Here is an 18,924-nt window from a genome sequence, read left to right as displayed (position 1 = left end):
ACCCTCTTAATTAAAACTGGAGCTTGCTTCAAAGGGCTCCATTCAGGCCGTCAGTCAGCACTCACAGGACAAAAGAGCCCGGGTTATGTAGCTCCAGGGAAACCAGAGACGGACGCGCTTTTTCGACTTCACTTTCCCTCCTCCTCTTTTTCCACCTCCCGTCATCCATAGATGTAAATCCAAGCAACACACCTGTGGCAGGTTTAGACGCAGTTGTGAAAGTTCAACCATTCCTGTGAGCTTTGCGACACAGTAGTTTATGGTTCAACATGTAATGGTTATGGGTAACCTGTTGGTCTCTGGAACCTGCAGAGAATTCAGGAACCTTGATTGTTGACCAGAAAGAGCATCTTAATACCTTAAGGAACATGATGTTACTTGATGCACCTGCTTTGGTGGCGTCTTAGTGCAGCAGCGGGTTGAAATGACATGCTAGACTTTCAACTTGCAGCTGAAAATGATTCATCATGATTGTTCTACCAAATCATCAACATTTTCCTGAGACCTTTCAAGAATTTGAGCCTTCAAGATACTTTCAGCAGTAAGTTAATGATCTCCAGCTAGTAAAAGGTACATTCTAGATTACAATACAGCAGTGCTGCAATAAATCAAGAGATGAAACAACTTATTGTTAATTTGATTAATGGATCAACAGTAAAAAACATATCAGCACCTATTTTGATAACTCATTAAGTGTTTAAAACATTTTTAAAGATTATATATGATAGTCAGTCTTGAAAAAGATGCCAATGAATAATTTTCAGATATGAAAGAAATAAACATCATCACAACTGGTCCACTCAAATCAAATTGTAAAAGCTGTGTGGATAAACACAGACTGGTTTACTGTTTCTTAATGTGATAAAGCAAAGTACACTGTTTATATTAACAATGTATTTATAATCTTGGTATTCTGTTCAAACAAGAACCTGTTTGTAGAAAATGAATGTTCAAATTTCTTATATTTCCAGCCTTTACATGTTTTAAACTTCAACCACAGCCTTGATTCGTTTCGTGGAGCGTAGCGCCACCCAGTGGTGACAATGAATGATGATTCTGACCATATTGCTGACATGGTGAGTGATAGGGTGCAGCAGACTTTTTCACAACGGGTATTTTAACATCTTGTAGCAGCAAAAACACAAATAATAATAACGGCTTTGTTCAATTTAAATGTCTTGATAGTGGAGACAGAGGAACTTTTTCAGAGCAGACTTTTGGACATTTCACTGCAGGACAAGCCCAAGTGTAATTACTTTACATTAACAATGTGTCCATGTTCCATGTTAGTGCCTTGATGTTGTGCATGCTGGCTGAGATGAACAGCTTACTGAGACTCACTTATGAACACAATTATTTACACTTGCTTTTTAAGGTTTATTCAGTAATTTGATTTGTCAATAATATTTTATATCGAAGATGGTGTCCATTTATATGTTCCATTAATATTTTAGTATTTCTTAACTAAATTACTCTTATTTGGTTACATAGTCTAGGATCATGTGTTCCTGCTAGATGGAGTCTGGAATGTAGGTGCACCATGCCCATATATTTTGATACAGCCCATATATTCAATCTTTTAAACTGTATCACATCAGCATTATCAAGGTTGGTGCACAGTGACCCGCTTATATTTAAGAAAAAAATCTAATACATGGACATTACTGCCCCCATGTGGCAGTAAACCTATGACTGGTGTAAGAGTGCATTTCTGTCTGGAGTATACTCACGCTGCATGATGAGGGTAAACCGGTCAGGGGGCTGTGTGGCTGTGTGGCCCAACTCGGCCCCGGAGGCTGGTTTTCTTGCTCCGGCTCATCATCTATGAAGATCACTCCCCTCTCCAGGCGCTTCCTCTTCCGGCTCTGAAGACACTTTACATTAATGAACTACACATTACTCAACATGTACATTACAACCAGTACAGACCAGTCTTGTTTAAATGTACTTAGTGACTTTAGTCACTGTGATGCCACAGTTAAGTTGTCCTTCAACCTCTTGGATATAAAATATCATAATTTCCTTATTTCATCTGTGATTTGTGAAGTCACAACGACCTTGATCTTTGACCATTGAAATATAATTAGTTCATAATCAAGTCCTAATGAATATTTGTGCCGTTAGACAGTTCAGGCATGTTTATTAAATACATATGCAGATATATGAATTTACTGTATGTCATTGTCTGGCAGTAATATTGTGCATTGCATCTTGACTCACCTATATCTCGGTAACATTGTAATGGTGACCAACACATTGTGACAGTACTCTACTGCGAAATATCATCAATACAATTTTATCAAACTACTACAGATATTACTTTTCTTTATTTGACACCACGAGGCAGAGAGTACATACATATATCCTCAACATATATCAAAGTGAATTCTGTAAAAATTTACAAAAGGTATGTACGAAGCATCGATGATTACCTCTTGCTCAGCATCCCGAATGCGTTTCCTGTCTGGCTGGAAGTCATCGTCTTTGTTGCAGTCAGAGCTCAGGGAAGACTGGAACTTCTCAGACAGGCGGGAGGCTATGGATTGTTTCTTGGGCTGTGGCTCCTTTGGTGACAGCACTATAACAATATAAAAATGTTTGGAACATATACAGTAACAGAAATTAGCATGTGCGCAAATGGCTTAAATTTTATTTGTGTAGAAAAGGTCAAGTCAGGTCTGCTGTTAATTCTGATGACATAATATAAAATTTGAAACAGGCAAGAAAACTAAACACTTCAGGTACAAAGTAACTTTCAAAATCTCAAAATATTTTAAGCCGTGAAATACTTTTTTTGAAACATAAGCTAATTGTTATACTAACCTGTAAATATACAGTGACTTTATGCAATTAGAAATGTGGTACTTGTGAGTACTGGTGTAATGATCATTGAATGATTCATCAAACTTGATATTTGAGATTCCACTGAACTGACTCAACAATGTTAACAAAGCTGGGAGTGTGGAAGAACCAGTGGCTGCATTTTTCTTGTCTGTAATCACTTGAGAACCCACACAGAATTACACACGGTTCCTCCTGTGACAGCTATGACTTTAATATGTGATTGCATTTTCCATTTATAGGATCACTATATTTGATTAACAGGATTATTGCAGCAATGTGTTGAAGTAAACTCACTGGTGTGATTCCCTGGATTCACCAAAACACAGACGTCTCCAGTTATTTTATCTGAATGTTTCTGAACACAATTTCCAGAGATGTTGCGTCATCACAACATATGGCAATAGTGCAATATATAACTACACACATCATTACAGAGGATTGTATCCATATACCTAAATGTTTCATGAGGAGATTTACACCCGACAAAACATTCCTTTTACCAACAAACAGACAATTTTTCAGTGTTTATGATTTGACGGTTAAACTGAGGACCAACAGACATACAATGCTTTAAGTTCCAGGACTGACAATACCTACTTTGGTTGACTGACAGAAAAAACAGTCAAGAGAAACAAAGATCAAATACTGGGAGTCCACTGGATGAACCTCTCATTGTCTATTAAGAATATTTATCCCCACTGTTTACTTTTTTTCTACACAGTGGAAATCCAAAGTGAAGACAGGTTGAGGAAGATGTATTTGGGATGAACATGTTCAAATGGTACAACAGACAAAAGTGGGACAGAAAGAGACTTACACTGTGCAGGTGTGGGGGGCAGCTGCAGTGCAATGCTTTGATCTTTAAGTGGTGACACAGTGAGGTCCACTACAGCAGGTTTGACGTCTACTGTGGCCGACACCAGTTTAGCTTTGCTGTGGCACACACACTGGCAGCATGTGCTGACATCCGGCTTCTTACAGGCGTCAGGGCTTTTATCGGACTGGTTCTTAACGTCCACTGGGTTTCCACCTTCGTGCAGTTTAGCTGTCAACACACAATGGAAGACAGTTATAACAGTGACACCGAGTCTGTATATGGGGTACGAATGTGAATTGATAACGTATTATTGGTATCAACGCCAAACTCATCTCTGCTGCTCAGTCAGATTTTTAGTGACTAACTTGTTCCTGATCACTTTTGTTTGAAGGAGGGGGAGTAGGCTTACACAGCTTGTCAACTTCAACACAACCGTTTTATTTTCTAAGTCCGAACACAGTGTAGAGTAGGAAAAAGACTTGCATGTGACTCAGTTGTGCAAGAGCTTCACTGTTTAACAGCTATAAAATTAATAAAACTAGAATGGCGCTCAGTAATGTGCATACCTCCGCAAAGGCCCAACAGTCTCCTTAAGTTGTACACACTTATAGATATCAGTTCCCTAAATAGGCCATTTCTTCCATTAAGATCCATCAATTAATACCCGAGAAATTATGAAAAATATTTTTGCCCCATGTCCTACCCTTCCACCAAGTTTAATAGAAATCTGTTCTGAAAAAGAAATATATATACACTCAGTAACGGACATGCTACTGAAGTATGGCTTTGGATAAAAGCGTCAGCTAAATGAATGTACACCATGTTATTACAAATGCACAGTATCCTTATATAGATATTGGAAACAAACAACGCAAGTTTATATGAAGCAATTTATGAAGAAAGAAAAGAGGGAAGTGAAAAACTGTGTAAATGATTTTCAACTTAAAAGCTTTTTCATTTTCTTTGAGGATATTAAGACCTATCTTCTCTCAGGCTTACCAAACTGAGCCTGCTGCCAGGCCAGAGCAGAGCAGAGCAAGGCTAAGCTTTTTCCACTTCCTGTGGGACTCTCCAGCAAACAGTGTTGCCCATAGTTCAGTCCTCGGACGATCTGCAGACAAGATACACACATTTACACAGTCAGTTAAAACAATCAATAAGTGCTAAATCTTTATATAATATACCACAATTTGAGGTGCGACTAGTTTGTTTCCCTCTGTGCACCTTCTCCATGCAAAGACAACACAGTTCAAAGCACAAATAGGCAATCAATCCATATCAACAACAACCAGTTCCACAACTCTATGAATAGTAAGTTTTGGTCATATATTGTGGCAAACTAATAAAACAGTTGATAAATCATTAAAGAGCTGAGGCTCAGCTTAAACTTGAGAAGCTCTAGCACATTAGACTCAAACGCAGAGGTGTTATTTCATTATGTCATCACTCAGCTTTATCTCCCTCCAGAGCCCAGTGATACAGTTAAGTCTCTTCTTGACATGACTCCAGGAAGAAAAGCCTGGATGGCAAAAGACTGTCCTCAGTTAAACCACATTAAAACAGATGTGGTCTTGTTTGGACCCCATCTCCCCATCCGGGGTATAGAGAATAATTTAGGGCCCCTCACACCTAACTTACATACAAGTTAAAAATCTTGGTGTCACCTTTGACCCTGTGTTGACATTTAACATAGCACTGTTGTTATAGGCTGTTACTTTCAACTAAGAAATATTGCTAAACTTAAACCCTTCCTTTCTCAACAACCTGAAGATACCTTCATCACATACCAACTGGATTATTACAACGCCCTCTTTTCCGAAGTTAGCCAGTCATCCCTGTTTAGCCCTCAGACAATCTCACCTGTACTTGCATCTCTACACTGGCTCCCAGTGAAGTACAGGATTCCGTAGAAGATTCTTTTGTTTGCTTTTAAAATGCCCCCGAAACATTTCTAAGCTTCTCTTCCCCAGTTCCACCTGTACAAATCTCTGTGCAGTCTGAGAATGGACCAAAGAGGAAAGACACACAACACGCAATGGGCTAGCACCCTCCCCTGGGTCTGGGTGCAGCTCAAAGCTAACACTCCCCTGAAATAGAAAAATAAATTAAAAATCAAAAGGTGTCCCCATGCTGACTGTCTCGCCCTGCCAATCAGCTGTTGGGGGATCATTCCACCCATCTCTCCTGGCCTGGTCTGACCTCACTCCTCATGCATACCATTCTCTCTTGGCTTTGCAAGCAGACAAACACGCACAAACAACCCACAAATACTGGTTTAATTCAGTCTTATTGGATCAGACGTTTTTAAGCATGCCCCTTTTTTGTCTCACACCATTCATAAACTGTAACTGCTCTGTCTTTGTTTGTATGTCTTTTATGTTTATCTATATGTGTAATCCACTGCCACTCTGTCACCTTGTCTTGCTTTGTCACCTTATTTCACTAATAATAATAAAAAAAGAGAGAAAGATACTCATGATTTTATGGATTCATATCATCAATAAATACATTGTCATATATTTAAGTCATTATTTTGAGAAGATGCGATACTCTCTTTAAATAATGCTTCAGTATCCAAATATGATAAATTACGTGATTATTTTGAGAAGATTTGTCATTAAAATGCACGGGACCTTTTTTCCGTCAGTGACAGAATTGGGCTTCCACCTGTAGTTGAACATTTAGAATGAAAAACACTTAACAGCCAGGGGCACAAGTGTGAACCGGTTCTGAGTCGATAGCTGTTGCAGTGTCCTACAATGCTTAGTTTGCCCAAATAGAATCAGGAGATTTGGAACTGAATGAACAAACTATGTTGGATTTGTCAAGATAGTGTAAACACTGAGTCCAGCACAGACCCAGACACAGCTGAAGTAGAACTGCTGAGAGCCAACTGTCCTATTGGTTAGACTGTGTATTATAATAAAGGGCTGAAATAATCACCAATGGGCCAGTTCACTTACACACACTGCACAAAAAGCCTGAATAACAAGAGGTGAAAATCATGTCACATCACTTCCTAACTTCATTTCAACTGAACAAATATAAAACACACTACAACTTGAATGAAAATCCAATGAATATCTCTGAATTAGAAGATGCACAGGTTAGTGGTGAGGGTGCTACTCACTGAATTCATCATGGCCAGCTGGGAAGGATAGGCCTTGCAGGGGAAGTGGATCTTCACCCCTCCAATGGTGTACTCCACTGGGGACTTCGCCATGTTTCTCTGCGTCACACTGATGTGTCTGAACAAACAGGAAACATGTCTGATAAACCAGGTATTAGCCTCCTAGCATCCGGACACACGCTGTTAGCAAAGCCCCGGTTAATAATCCATTGACTCTCGAGCTAATGTGGCTAAGATTTAAATCACAAACTTGAAGTTGAACACATGTCACTGTCGGTCGTGTCCGCTGCTGTTGTCACCTTGTCACCTACCTGAGGTTCGACAGAGGCAGTCACTCGTTAGCTTATTTTCCCCTGCTTTACTTTAACTACTGTTGACATCCATCTTAAACTGCTGCCACTGTACACAAACACACGTTCTCTCAGGATTAACCACGAGCCGTGTCAGTCCACTGCTCCACCCATTATCTTTCCCGCTCCCCAAATTCACAGGAATACGTTTGACAGGAAGTGAGAGCAGTGGGACTTCCTGCAGTTGCTTTCAAAACAAAACCCCTTTTGTGAGACATCGCAGAACATGTCGCTGTATGTCCTCTATGAAAATCCTTTGGATGAGTGTAGTCTTTCACAGGAAGTAGTCCCTGGGTTCAGAACATCACCAACACCGATGGTAAGTAGCGATTATTACGTTTATATTTTTAGGCTTGGTGTGACAACCACAACTTGACTTTACGGAAGTAGTGTAGCGGAAGTAAACATCAGCCCTTAAAGGAACATGCTGATGTTTTTATGAGTCAGTCCAATGTAGACATTTGTCTCCAGTTTGTTTGATCCCGCTAACTGATTGATCCCAGCCGACATGTTGACATATCACAGCAGTGTAAATAATATCAAGACTTTCCATTCAGCTGCTGCAGTTTGACATCATGGCTCACTGTCATGTTGTACACTGAACCTAACCAGGGCCGCCATCACTGTTCTCAGTACCTGGGCCTTCCCTGCTGTGGAATCCTAGAGGAAATACCTCAGGGAGCAGTGATGAGAAAAATGGTTATTGTGTTTTATTGAGTAACTTGTAACTGATATGTTCTAGGTATCAGATAATCCAAAATGAAGGCACATGATCTACCCAAAGCAGATGAGAACATAAAAAGTCATAATAAAAGCCAAGGTGATTTAATTGCCAATTATGTAAACACAGGTGAAAGAGGAGATATGAGGACTTCATTCAGAATATGGGCCTTAACATTTCTCCAAAGAAACATAACAGTACTAGAAAAAGTATATCACCAAAGTGTTTGTTTCTGATCTTAAGTGCACTGTTATATGGCCCTTTGAATGGTGACATTTAAAAGCTCTTAATTGGTGGAGAAGACTGTATGAGTAACAACCATCATATCAGGAAAACACTGACTTCAGATGAGAGTTATTTTCCGAAGTCAACTCTCTTTTCTCATTCAAATTTTTCAAGCTGAGGAAATCTGGTTTGATCCAGAAAGATTAATTTCAAACAAATTAAAGAATCCCACTTGAAGGTATTACATAGCTTTTACAATTATTAAACAAATTTAAAGTTTAAACGATTTAAACGATTGTTTTGTGTTGAACTACAACAGTATGAATCAATGTTCTAAAATAACAACAAACAAAAAAGTCAATATAACATCTCACATTTTAGGGAAAATACTCTAATACTGTGATGATATCATATGAATTACACCGTGTATTGATGTAAACATCTATGTGCACATGTATATAAATATACATACTGAGGTGGGGGATGGGTTGGGCCGTGAGGTTTGTGCGAAACAAAAGTTTTTTTGCACTGTACTCATGCACTTTTCTGCTGTTAGTTCAGCCATTTGAACCGGGTCTGTCTAAATAAATGAGTAGACTACAATTTATGATAGTATATAAAAACAATAAAGGGATCCCAAATGAAATAAGACACTGTATTTGCAACAAGAACACATCACTAATGACCATCATCATTCCTTCCATATCGTCACTCAATTTTGCAAAACATTCTTGAACCAAATCCATGATGCTACAAAGTCCTGTTCTCAATGTAAATACATCATAATGTAACAAGGTTTTACAAAGATTGTGACGTCTGTCTTGTCTGTGTAATGATTTTTATTCTCTTGCAATAAATAGAAATCATGGACGTAGGTCATGTGCCAAAACATAATAAAAGACTTCTTATTCTTATATTTAACCATCAGAGGCAAAAGAGGACAATGCTATGTTCTGCAAAGTCATCACACTCATCCCGACAAGGATTCTGTTCCACTTTAGTCAAAAATTATTTGATTATTTGTCCTGAGACATTGTCAATTTAGACTCCAGTCTTGTCATACAATTTTGGCTACATCATTTTCTAAGGAAAAAGAAACCCTTCATAAAAACAATTACGTCACCATAATAGTGCAAAACTATTCTCTTAGTCCATGCAGAGTGTATTTACTCCGTGTATTTAATGAACCTTGTGCATTCATCAGTAACAATACCACCACAGCTATGGGAGGGAGGGAGGGCTTGTGCAGGGAGGATGTATCTATAGAAACCTCTCAGGCAGCCTCAGCGAAACAAAACCAACAGCTACTACCTTGGCGCAAACGAGATGAAATAAGATGGCAGGTTCCACTGGTGATGTGAGACAGTCCAGTGTGTCGGGACCAACTTTCAACATGCTTATTCATCACTTATTGCAATTGTATGGGCGACAGACAGGACATCGCTGATAGCTCAAACGCAGCCACACTGGAAATCTGCCAGCACCAAATAATCATAAATACCGATTGTAAACAACATGTTTTATGTTGGTCCCTCCACACTGGTGTCGTTCAGCAAACAGAGAGGGGGAAATTCCAAACTGTAGAGACAGATCCAGCACAGTGGGCAGATGTTGAAAGACATTCTTGGAAACACAGAAAATCTCTCCCTGATACATGAATGTGTGGAGCAGGCTCAGGGGAGGAGTAGACACCACTAAATCAACTGCACTTCTTAATTACAAATTACAACAATGACTGCGGGAATGCTTTCATCCCTTAAGATGCTATTGTGCAATTTAAAAAAATTCACAAAGGCAGATGTGTTACTTCAAAAGTGTACTCTCAAACAAAAGAACATGCCACCAACACTTATTATATATATATATATATATATATTTATCTGTCAATATACACAATGTAGTAGCCTACTGGTTTGTGGATGTAGCAGCACCTTCATATTCAAGACAAATCTCCAGTGATTAAATAAAATGATAATGATAATAAACATAGAGAAATAAGCTCAAACATTGGGTGTACACACTGGTATCTGGAAGTTGTGAGGAGAGCAGATGAATGCTGTGGTGGAGCTCATCTAAAAGGGATTTTCAAGTTTGATAATTCTACAATAAAACAATGTATAAAAAATATATATATTTTTGTTTTCAATGAAGTTATCCTTACTTCTCAAAAGTCAACTATAAAATGCATAATATTTACACCAGCATCATTTGTCAGACTTTACTTCTTCTTATTGTTTGCAGACCGAGGGGAAGTCACACATTTAATCAAGATTTCTGTTTCAAGAATTTTAAAACAACAACACACAATGATATTGAGCAAGACAAGTCTTTCCATAACCTGAAGAGAAAGTTTGGAAGAACTGCAAACATGAGCGACAGAAATGCCACAGGAGACAAGGGGCAGTGGAGTGCAGGCTGTGTGTGTGTGTGTGTGTGTGTGTGTGTGTGTGTGTGTGTGTGTGTGTGTGTGTGTGTGTGTGTGTGTGTGTGTGTGTGTGTGTGTGTGTGTGTGTGTGTGTGTGTGCTTGTAGTTGAGTCACAAAACTTCGATTCTGAGTCAAGTCCAGAGTCGCTCACTCTGACCACACTGGATGTGTGAGCGGTGCGTGGGTATCGCGGATTATCTGTCGAATATGTCACAAACATAAATATTTGCAACACTACCTGTACCTGTTTGAAGTAAAAGCATTCCAGCATTTCTGTTGACTGAATCCATTCATTTATTTTAACAAGCTTCTATTTTTTAGGACCGAAAGATGCACGGCTTGGTCTTAGTCTTAGCATCAAGTTGAGTAAATAGGCTACTTTTAAGTAGGAGATCCCCGCTCCCTGTGTGAACAAAAAACATGATGCAGCTGTCACGTATCCCACACACACCCAGTGTGGCCCGGATGTAAGTCACCAAAGAAGAGTCTTAGTCCAGTCCCCATCACCCCATCCCTGTCATCAAGGCTAAATTTGATGTGAGCATCTTCACATGTCCACCTGAACCCTTGGACCTGAGACCCAGGGCACATAGAAGATCAAACCCATGTTTACCGCAGTCAAACGGAACCTGGCTCCAACTTAACATAATGTAAGGTTAGGAGGTGAGTCCTGGACTCAAGCATTACAACATATTTCAGTACACACACACTGTTGTCTTGTTATGCTGTTGGAGAATGGGGGAGACATTATTGGACTCTTTTTGTTTCTTTCCTGTGTTGTGTCGGACCTTGGGGTGCCTGAAGGCAGTCCTGCGCCGGGCTCTCTTTGCTGAACGGCCTGTTGATGATCTATCATTAGTTCTTTTGCTGCTGGGTTTCCTGCTGCCAGCTGTCCTGTCAGTGGGACTCGACTGACCAGGCAGCTCTGTACTACTGTTTGGACACAGTGGAGTCAGAGTAAACGGGTCAGACAGATTCATGTGGTACAGGCTGCCGTTTCCTGATAGTCCATCCTGTCGCTCCAGGGCAGGGAGGAGCTCACATGTGGCAGAGGGAGAGTCTTCCTCTGGAGTCCGCTGCAACAGAACAGAAACGAAGAAACAGGGATGATAAACTTCAGTTCTAACTGGGGTTGGTCACAATTCAATTTTACAACATAAAACTAGAATTACCACCCTATGGTTGTATACCAGTTCATTTTCAGTCTACATACAGACATTCAGATAATATGTGACAGTTGACTTTGTAACAATTCATAATTAATAATAGGAATTTAAGGGAATCTATTCAGCAAGACCCTAAAGGCAGATTTGAAATATTATGTTCAAGGGAGCAAAAACCTGATTAGTGAGGCCATTGTATCCTTGACCTTTGAACACTCAAATCTAATCAGTTAATCCAAGAGTCTAAGTGAACTTTTGTGCCAAATTTGGAAGGACTAGTGCAGTGCCCATTCTAAACCTGCCTGTTTGGAACGGGCTATTCACTTGACCTGTGGTAATACTATGCCCAGTTGGACCCAGTTACTGACCGCTGTTGTACTTTAGTTCATCTGAGGATGTAGAAGAAGACATGTTCAACTCAGTCTACAGCCTAAAGGCAAACTGCCCCGCCCCACTGACTACAGAGCACTGGTCGCCTGTTTATTCAATTTTTAGTAGTTAGATTCTCTTATGGTGTTCTTCAGATAACACATTCACAAGGCAAAAAAAACGTGTTTTACAAGGTCAAAGGAACCTGGACCTCCAAATTCTAATCAGGTCACAGTGAAAGCTTGTGCCAGACGTAATGAAATTCTAAATGCGTGTTTCTTATATATCATGTTCACGAGAACATGAGGTCACCGTGACCCTTGACCACCAAAGTCTAATCAGTTCATCAGAGTCCAAATTAACGTTTGTGCCAAATTATAAATTCTCTCAAGGGATTCTTGAGATATGATGTCCACAAGAATCTCAAGGGATTCTTGAGATATGATGTCCACAAGAACGGGACAAAAGGATGGACCAGCCAAGAACATAATGCCTTCATCCACTTGCTGTCCCTGGCCCAAAGGCATTATAATTTATAGCAACTGGAATAATGGGAAAGTTTTTGCATTGAGCAACAGCAGCACAAATGACAAATATGCAAAAATATAAGAAACTTCCTCGTTGTCTAAGCAATTGCATACAGACAGATGTACATATATTGTTTTGCACTCTTCTCGATGTGTGTCTTGCCCTCACCTGAAGAAGAGGGGTGTCAGCGCGAGATACGGATGGGGGAGGACACTGGGACACCTTGGCTAGGTCGAGAAGCACCTCCTCAAGGTGCAGGGTGTCCTGGGACGTGCCAGGCTCCTGCAGGTCGATTACAATGGCACTGGTGTTATCAGCGCGCAACATCCTCTGGCGCCACCGCAGAAGAGCATGGCTAACAAGCTGCCGGGCACTTGATACCCCACACGGTGCCTGAAGCAGAGAAGGCTGTTATTACACAGACATGGTCTGGTATTAGGTGAGCGTTACTCGTTTAAATGTTTTTTCAAGTAGCATTATAGGGTCTTTCAGTCTTCTCTAATCTTTACCCTGCAAAAGACCATAAACAAGGCAGTGCATTCAAAGAGTATTTTATTTTATTTGAATACATTTTCCACCACATCAGTTTACACTCGATATCTCATAATGACAAACAGAAAAAAATAGTTCAAATTCTTTTTGCTAATCTATTGAAAAGGAAAAACTAAATTCACATTGTCATAAGGGTTCAGACACTTGGCGGTGACACTTAACATTTTGTTCAAGTTCCTTCCATTTCTCTCGATCATAACTGAGATCAGTGGTTACCATTAATCATCTAGTCTGTGGCGGCCCGCCATATTTTAATTTGTCCCATCACAGTTTCATATTGAACCAGACACTCGTATTTTCTATTGATAGCGAGGCAGTTTTGCACTTTTTGTCATGGGTCTTGTTCTCTGTCAGTGTGTTATCATTTTGAATTGTGTTTGGACGGATGCCTCCTCTTTTTTTGGCTGCAAAACAAATCTACCTACGGGTACAAATATAGTAACCTACCTACCCACAATTCTCATAATTACATAGGCGACAGATCTCTAAGTTAGTGTTTTGCTCTGAAGATTCCTTTCTTCTTTCACTCGCTAGTCTGTGTACCTGTCACTCGGACTCTGTTTACGCCACGTGTCTGTAAGAGGCCTCACAGCTGACAATGGATCAGAGCATAAAAGACATGAGGTTGAAGAAGCTGCAGCGCTCAGACTAAGGAAGGCTACAAAAATATATATTTAGCCACAGAAGCCTCCATGATTCTTACATGGAAGAAGTTTATGTCAAACTGAGCAATCAGTGGAGAAGGTACTTAATAAGAGATTTGACCAAGAACATGATGGTCCTGCTGAGTTCAAGAGATTCTGTGTGTAGGTCGGAGAAACAACCATCACTGCAGCACTCCACTAGTAGTTAAGAGTAGAATGATGAGGGAATTTTTACTAATTATTTTAACATAAGGCTGCAATATAACAAAATGTGACAGATGAAAGGTGTCTAAATACTCCAGACTAGGCTATCATTTCAATTCTAAAGTTGTAGATCACACTCACCATCTCATCATTGTTGTTCTGACACATGGAGATGGCCTCTTGAGGTGGCACCATGTTCCACAGACCGTCACTGCCCAGGATGATGTAGCGGTGTTTTCTGGGGTCGAGGGTCACCACACTGGTGTCTGGCTCCGGAGAAACCACAAACTCCCCGCTGTAGAAGTCATAGCTCCACAAATCACCTGTTGTATAAGGAGAAATGCTGGGTCATATTTATCACTGTAAGTGGTTGATTACTATAACCGAAGTACGTAGCTTCTGTATGATAGTCCCAGAACTTAAAGGGAAAAGGTAACTGGGTTTTTTAAGATATGATTCCGCTCGCTCTCTTCCTTTCTCTCTCGCACTGACACACACACACCAACACACACACACACCGACATACGCACTCAGACACATAGACCCGTGTAAACTCACACTAAATAACGACATTTAAATCAAAGTTTGATAGGAAAAATATCGTTTAGCACAGGCTGTATTTGATTGAGTTGGTCAATCCAGGATTTTTCCACATTTTAATGTCAACGAACTCGTCCTCTATTGTCCTAAATATTGACTGATCAGACCAATCACAAGGAAAAGCTTCTTTAACTGAGTCTAATAAATCATTGAAGACTCTACGTGAACAATATGCATCAGATAATTTATCATCATTAATAAAGAGAAAACAAACGAGATTATATAGTTTAACAGCATAATGCCGGAGAGATAATTACGACCGGTATCGTCTTTCCGTTGTAGCTGTGCACGATACCGCGAGGAGCATGCAGTCTGACCATTGTGGCCATCGTGAACAAGAGGTAAAGAGGAAGAGAGTTAACCTTACATCTCTGATAAGTGATAGCTCTTAAACCTGGTTTTAATTAAATTGAGAGTTTTATTGTTTTATCATTTTCTGAGACAGTTTTAACGCTTCAGAAAAAAAAAAACATTATTCCAGTCATTCAGTGGTGCTGCCTTGTTATCAAGCTATTTGCCCATATGACTGTAATGACTGCTTTTCTTACCTAGAGCTCGGGCTACTGCCAAGAATGGTATCTGGTCAATGACCGTGCTACGACGGACTGGGCCATTGTGACTTAGCCGTGGCCTCTTCCAGACGACCCGGTTCACACCTGATTTCTTGATCACACTGCAAAAAACAAACAGAAAAGCGGATTAATATATAAATGTTATACAAGTAGCATAAATATAAGAGCACTGAAAGAAGCACATTACACAAGTCATCACAAATATCTGATATCTAAGAAAAATCCGCTATTTTGTGCTGTTTATTTGAGTCACCGCTGATGTGTAGCACCTCCTATTGTTATATACAGATAACTGACACACATGTGAATTAAATCTACCAACTTTGGAACTTTTGATGTTATTCAGTGAAGCTGAATTAAGTTTCATCCACAGTACATGGGAAGATTGCAATGCCTAACCACTTGCTGTACAGCTGGAAACCTGCATTTATGATATAGCTGTTGAGTTTACCAACACCTTTGTAAACACTGTCAAACCACCAATTCCTATCACTACAACATCTTACCAGTAGACATGCCACAGACAGTATAAAGACCATTAGGATCAGAATCGACACAAACTCAATAGCACTCTTACCAACACTTGACTACTGACATGATTGTGTAAGATAATTTATTGTGTTTTCTTCAATTATAAACTTGTATCTGATTTAAATTACCGTGATATTTTATGATTTTTATCTTTAAAAAAGACAGAGGTTTCAGTGCATATTTTGTATTTTTGCAAATTTGCTTTTATTTTATTTATGTCCTTTATCCCAAGGACATTACCTAAAGAGGAGAACAACTTACGAAGACATGGTCATGATGTTATAGCAACATCAACAAGAACTCATTTAAGAAAAACACTTCAGACGATATTGTTGAATGAAGCCCTTTAGGGTATGGTATGATAAAAAAGAGACATTCCTTGGTTTCAGCTGTTTCTTTTTTATAGTCAGGGGGTGGGGTGGGTGGGGGGTGGGTGTTGACTCATGAGGATGAATATGCTGTAAGAGGATTTCCGCAAATCAAATAAAAAACTATTCAAACTAGCATATTTAACCATTAGTGTTCCAGAATGTAAATAAAAAGAGGAACAGAGGAACTGCATGTCTGAAAGCAGCTTTAGTGACAGCAGCATTTGTCGGAGAATAAAAGTTATATGTTCTCGGCTATGATGTGAAGGCTGGACTGAAAACTGGTTCTTTACAAAGCCTGAAGTGGGCTACATCAGGAAAGACTAATAATATTGAGAAAGTGCAGAGTCCATACCTCCCTCCCAGACCTTCGATACGCTCCCTCTCTCTGGGCAGCTCGGGTTTGTGGTCTTGTGTCACTTCCACAGCTCTGATGAATGGAAGTGAGGGGTCATCCTGGATCCCTAGAACCACTGCCGAATCCCCAACATGAGCCACATACATGCGATTTCCTCGGATAACCACTACGCTGGCTGTGGTGCCTGATGTGCTAGGAAGGCCTGTGAGTGTCTTTGGCCATTCAGCTGAGAAAATGAAAGACAGACAAATATATTTACTAGGCTTTAAACATCTGCTGCTTATAAACTTCTTAATTTTAACTCCCCTCAAATACACTAAACAACATATTTGACAAGAGAGCAAACTGTCAGGCAGAAGAAACATGGTCCGACAAATGATTTTGTGTTTATCTATTGCTAATCTCCTTTACAGATGATTTGATATGAACTGAAATCAACACTGTGGCCTTAAGGTCAGTTTACTGGACCCAGTCTGACCTGGAGGGGGTCTGCCCAGTGTTATCAGGTCAAACATGTGGCTCACTCACTCACACACTCACACACACAGTGTCTGTCTACAGCAGCTGGAGAACAGCTGACTTGTCCAGACACGTCCAGGCTGACACCTGAACAGACTGCTGCTGCGTGTAAGGCACAGCACATCCTGGCTACTACACTAAACAGGTTCTTCAAATCTGTAATAACACGTGTAGTAAGTCCAAATAACAGATCAAATGAATGACAACAACATTACACACAATCTACTGTGGCAGGCTTTGTATGGAGGGAACTGGCTGTTCGCTCCGGTGTCTTATACTGTTCAAACCTCTGCTCCCATTGAATATCTGTATTTGTATAGCAGTAAAAAGACAAGCTGGACACTGAATCCATTGGCACTTGGACAGTTTTCAGACCTTCACAACCAAAACAAGAGAAGCTTTAAACTTGCTGTTAAACTCTGTTTTGGTTGAAGCTGGCTGTGCAGCCCGCTCCACCCTCTGGTATAAAGTTGGCGGGTGTAGGCCACAGTCTGCTGTACAGGTTTGAATCCATCTCTGCGCTGATCAACACAGGGAGATGTACATGTGGGCTACACCGCTGTGTCGGCAGCTGTTACATGTATATGTCAGAACTTGGGAAAGTGACGGTAAACTTACGCAGCTTCTTCCACATCGCGTGGTGACAGGCTACAAATCCCTTGCGTATAGCGGACGACACCTCCCGGTCACAGTCGGACCAGAAGCCCCGCTGCTTCTTCATGAAGTCCCACAAATAGTCTCGCGCAAACTGCGCAGCCTCGCGACCCCCGTGACCGTCAAACACGGCGAAGAACGCCACGGAGCGGCGGGAGCGACCGAGCTGAGCTGGCGGGGTGCTCGGGGAACATATGTCCGCTGGTTCTTCCGTCCGTTCGGGTTCGGAGGTTTCGTGTAAAAGCTGCGGGGGCTCCGGGGGTTCTCCCGCCCGGTGTGGATGTCCGACCTCCGCCTGGGAGTGGACCGCACAGTCTCCCCCGCCGCTCTCCTCCGACTCACTCGACGTCGGCTCATCTTCCCCCGGCTCGGGCTCCACTATGATCTCGGTCACATCTTCCATGTATCTCCTCCCTCCTTGGTCGGTGTACACACTCACTCGCATCAATAATGCGTTGTCCATGTTTCCGGAAATAACTCACGTCCCAATATTATGGTATTGTTCGCATATAGGAGGAGAAGAGAGAAGAGTTTACAGCAGCGCGACGTCCAGCCTTTGTTTATGTCCCAGCGTAGTAGGCATGCTCAAACGTGATGACGTCACTGGCTGACTTCTTCTAGCACGAGGACATGTCCCCGCCTGAGACCGCTGCTGCCCTCTAGAGGAAGTACCTTTCATTTCCAAAAGTCCGAGTGTTGAGAATAGAACACAAAACATTTTGAGAATAAAGACGATAAAGTAAAAAATCTAATAAAGAGTCAAAGCTAAATATCGGGAATAAAGTCGAAATATCAGGAAAAAAAATTAAAAAATGTTGAAAATACTGTCAAACTAAAACAGAGGAAGATTTTTATTTTGCATTTCCTGTTAATAAAGTCGAACTGTTGAGAATAAAGACAACTCCTCAGTTCCATCAAATCCAGTAAGAGGAGTGACAGTGACAGGTGCCACAGTGTTTGGATAATCCTATGACTTCCAGCTTTGATTAATACCCAAACTGTGCAACCTTAGCAAAAGGAGTTGAGTTAATAATGAGTAATACATTTGCCTATATGGGAGTCTTTGATTGGTGCATTCTTCTTCATAACATCGGTGTTGGTGATCATTTGCAAACTACATGGGAGATTACAGAGGAGTACTGTTGTGAATGATAGAAGAGGGAAAAAAATTTATAGATTTTATAAAGTTAGGTGTTGCTGTATCAAGGGCTCCTATAAAGAGTTTACCAGAGCAGCTCATACAACCCTCACTGTAAAACAGCTATGTTTGAAACAGTGTTTATTAGGGATGTTATTGATGTGAAGAAGGAATAGAAGTACACAAAAACATAAGACTGCAGATAAGACTG

The 18,924-nt window shown here is 40.6% G+C and overlaps 2 protein-coding genes across 5 annotated transcripts in view; both read right to left on the bottom strand.

Annotated features, from left to right (window-relative positions):
• brip1 (BRCA1 interacting helicase 1) overlaps positions 1-7,335 on the bottom strand; it is a 40,631-nt gene extending 33,296 nt beyond the window's left edge. The window contains exons 1-6 of one of the 4 annotated variants that reach the window (XM_035154736.1): positions 7,042-7,335; positions 6,792-6,909; positions 4,661-4,772; positions 3,662-3,889; positions 2,433-2,578; positions 1,731-1,874 (exon numbers count right to left, since the gene is read on the bottom strand). In XM_035154736.1, coding sequence (XP_035010627.1) covers positions 1,731-1,874; positions 2,433-2,578; positions 3,662-3,889; positions 4,661-4,772; positions 6,792-6,884 — 723 coding nt within the window. In that variant the 5' untranslated portion in view covers positions 6,885-6,909; positions 7,042-7,335. The remainder of the gene's footprint in view (positions 1-1,730; positions 1,875-2,432; positions 2,579-3,661; positions 3,890-4,660; positions 4,773-6,791; positions 6,910-7,041) is intronic. The other 3 variants (XM_035154737.1, XM_035154735.1, XM_035154738.1) reach the window with 3 other exon arrangements.
• A 1,388-nt stretch (positions 7,336-8,723) lies between these two features.
• ppm1da (protein phosphatase, Mg2+/Mn2+ dependent, 1Da) lies at positions 8,724-18,157 on the bottom strand. The gene is made up of 6 exons (XM_035155397.2): positions 17,540-18,157; positions 16,400-16,628; positions 15,122-15,246; positions 14,115-14,296; positions 12,742-12,966; positions 8,724-11,589 (listed from the first exon to the last, which is right to left on the bottom strand). Exons 1-6 carry the CDS (start codon positions 18,036-18,038, stop codon positions 11,209-11,211), a joined length of 1,641 nt encoding a protein of 546 aa, XP_035011288.1. The 5' UTR covers positions 18,039-18,157; the 3' UTR covers positions 8,724-11,208.
• Between the last annotated feature and the right edge of the window lie 767 nt (positions 18,158-18,924).

The sequence above is a fragment of the Hippoglossus stenolepis genome, chromosome 4 (genome assembly GCF_022539355.2).
Source record: "Hippoglossus stenolepis isolate QCI-W04-F060 chromosome 4, HSTE1.2, whole genome shotgun sequence".
Classification (NCBI taxonomy): Eukaryota; Metazoa; Chordata; class Actinopteri; order Pleuronectiformes; family Pleuronectidae; genus Hippoglossus; species Hippoglossus stenolepis.
This window is presented reverse-complemented; position numbering and strand designations above follow the sequence as displayed.

Coding starts and splice junctions, on each gene's coding strand:
- ppm1da (XM_035155397.2), bottom strand. CDS start 18,038: ATGGACAACGCATTATTGATGCGAGTGAGTGTGTACACCGACCAAGGA. Junction 15,247..16,399: donor ATCGAAGGTCTGGGAGGGAG/GTATGGACTCTG, acceptor TGTTTTTTGCAG/TGTGATCAAGAAATCAGGTG. Junction 14,297..15,121: donor GGCAGTAGCCCGAGCTCTAG/GTAAGAAAAGCA, acceptor CTTATACAACAG/GTGATTTGTGGAGCTATGAC.